The 806-nt window shown below is 40.4% G+C and overlaps 1 protein-coding gene across 1 annotated transcript in view; it reads left to right on the forward strand.

Annotated features, from left to right (window-relative positions):
• Nucleotides 1–806, forward strand: part of LOC118418180 — a 21,877-nt gene that overhangs the window by 20,044 nt on the left and 1,027 nt on the right. Inside the window, exon 18 of the mRNA XM_035824018.1 lies at nt 2–110. Within this exon, the coding sequence (XP_035679911.1) occupies nt 2–110 (109 nt within the window). The remainder of the gene's footprint in view (nt 1; nt 111–806) is intronic.

An 806-nucleotide genomic window follows, 5' to 3' on the forward strand; every position in this document is an offset into this window, starting at 1 on the left:
AGGTGATGAGGTAGCAAAGGCTAACGATAAGGGTGAAGTGACAATGTCACTTAGTGCTCCATCATCGAAAAGGTCTGCAGGAGCACAGGGAGTTTCCATCGTGGCTGCAGGTAAAGAACAGATTTTTCTTTTCTTCTGTGTAATCTATGTCACAAAGTTTTGTTTTAGATGCTGTGTTAGTGTGAATGTCATTCAGCACCAAGGACAGGGATGGTAGAGTCAGTGTGAAAGTTGTTCCTCACTAGGGATTGTGGTGTTAATGTGAATGTCATTCAGCACCAAGGACAGGGATGGTAGTGTCAGTGTGAATCTCATTAAGTTCAGAATCTATGGACAAGAATGGCAGTGTTATTGTCAATGTCATTCAGCACCAAGGACAGTAATGGAAGTGTTAGTGTGTATTAAGTTCTGGTAAGGGCCGCATGTAGCCGGTCACAAGTATGCAAATGACAGCATCAAGGACAGGGATTTTAATTTACTGTTACATCAGTCATAATTGCTTGGTCCTGGAAACATTGTCAGGAGCAGGTGTCAACTGACAAAACATCAAATGAAGGAGTACTTTTTTTAAGTTTGATATTGATTAGTGACAGAATTCTTTGTACAAATTGCTTTATTCCAAAACCGTTTTGGCGACCCTATCTGTCACCTTCCTTGTGGCAATGAAAATTTGACTAGCAACAATGACCACTGTACGTATATTCGTTTGTGCACGACATCAGGTATTTGAAAGTGTCTCTGTTCTGACATTTTCCTACATCTCTTGAACAGTGATTGGCTGTTTGGTGATGTCTGATAATGATTTT

Source organism: Branchiostoma floridae, chromosome 6 (assembly GCF_000003815.2).
Source record: "Branchiostoma floridae strain S238N-H82 chromosome 6, Bfl_VNyyK, whole genome shotgun sequence".
Lineage (NCBI taxonomy): Eukaryota > Metazoa > Chordata > Leptocardii > Amphioxiformes > Branchiostomatidae > Branchiostoma > Branchiostoma floridae.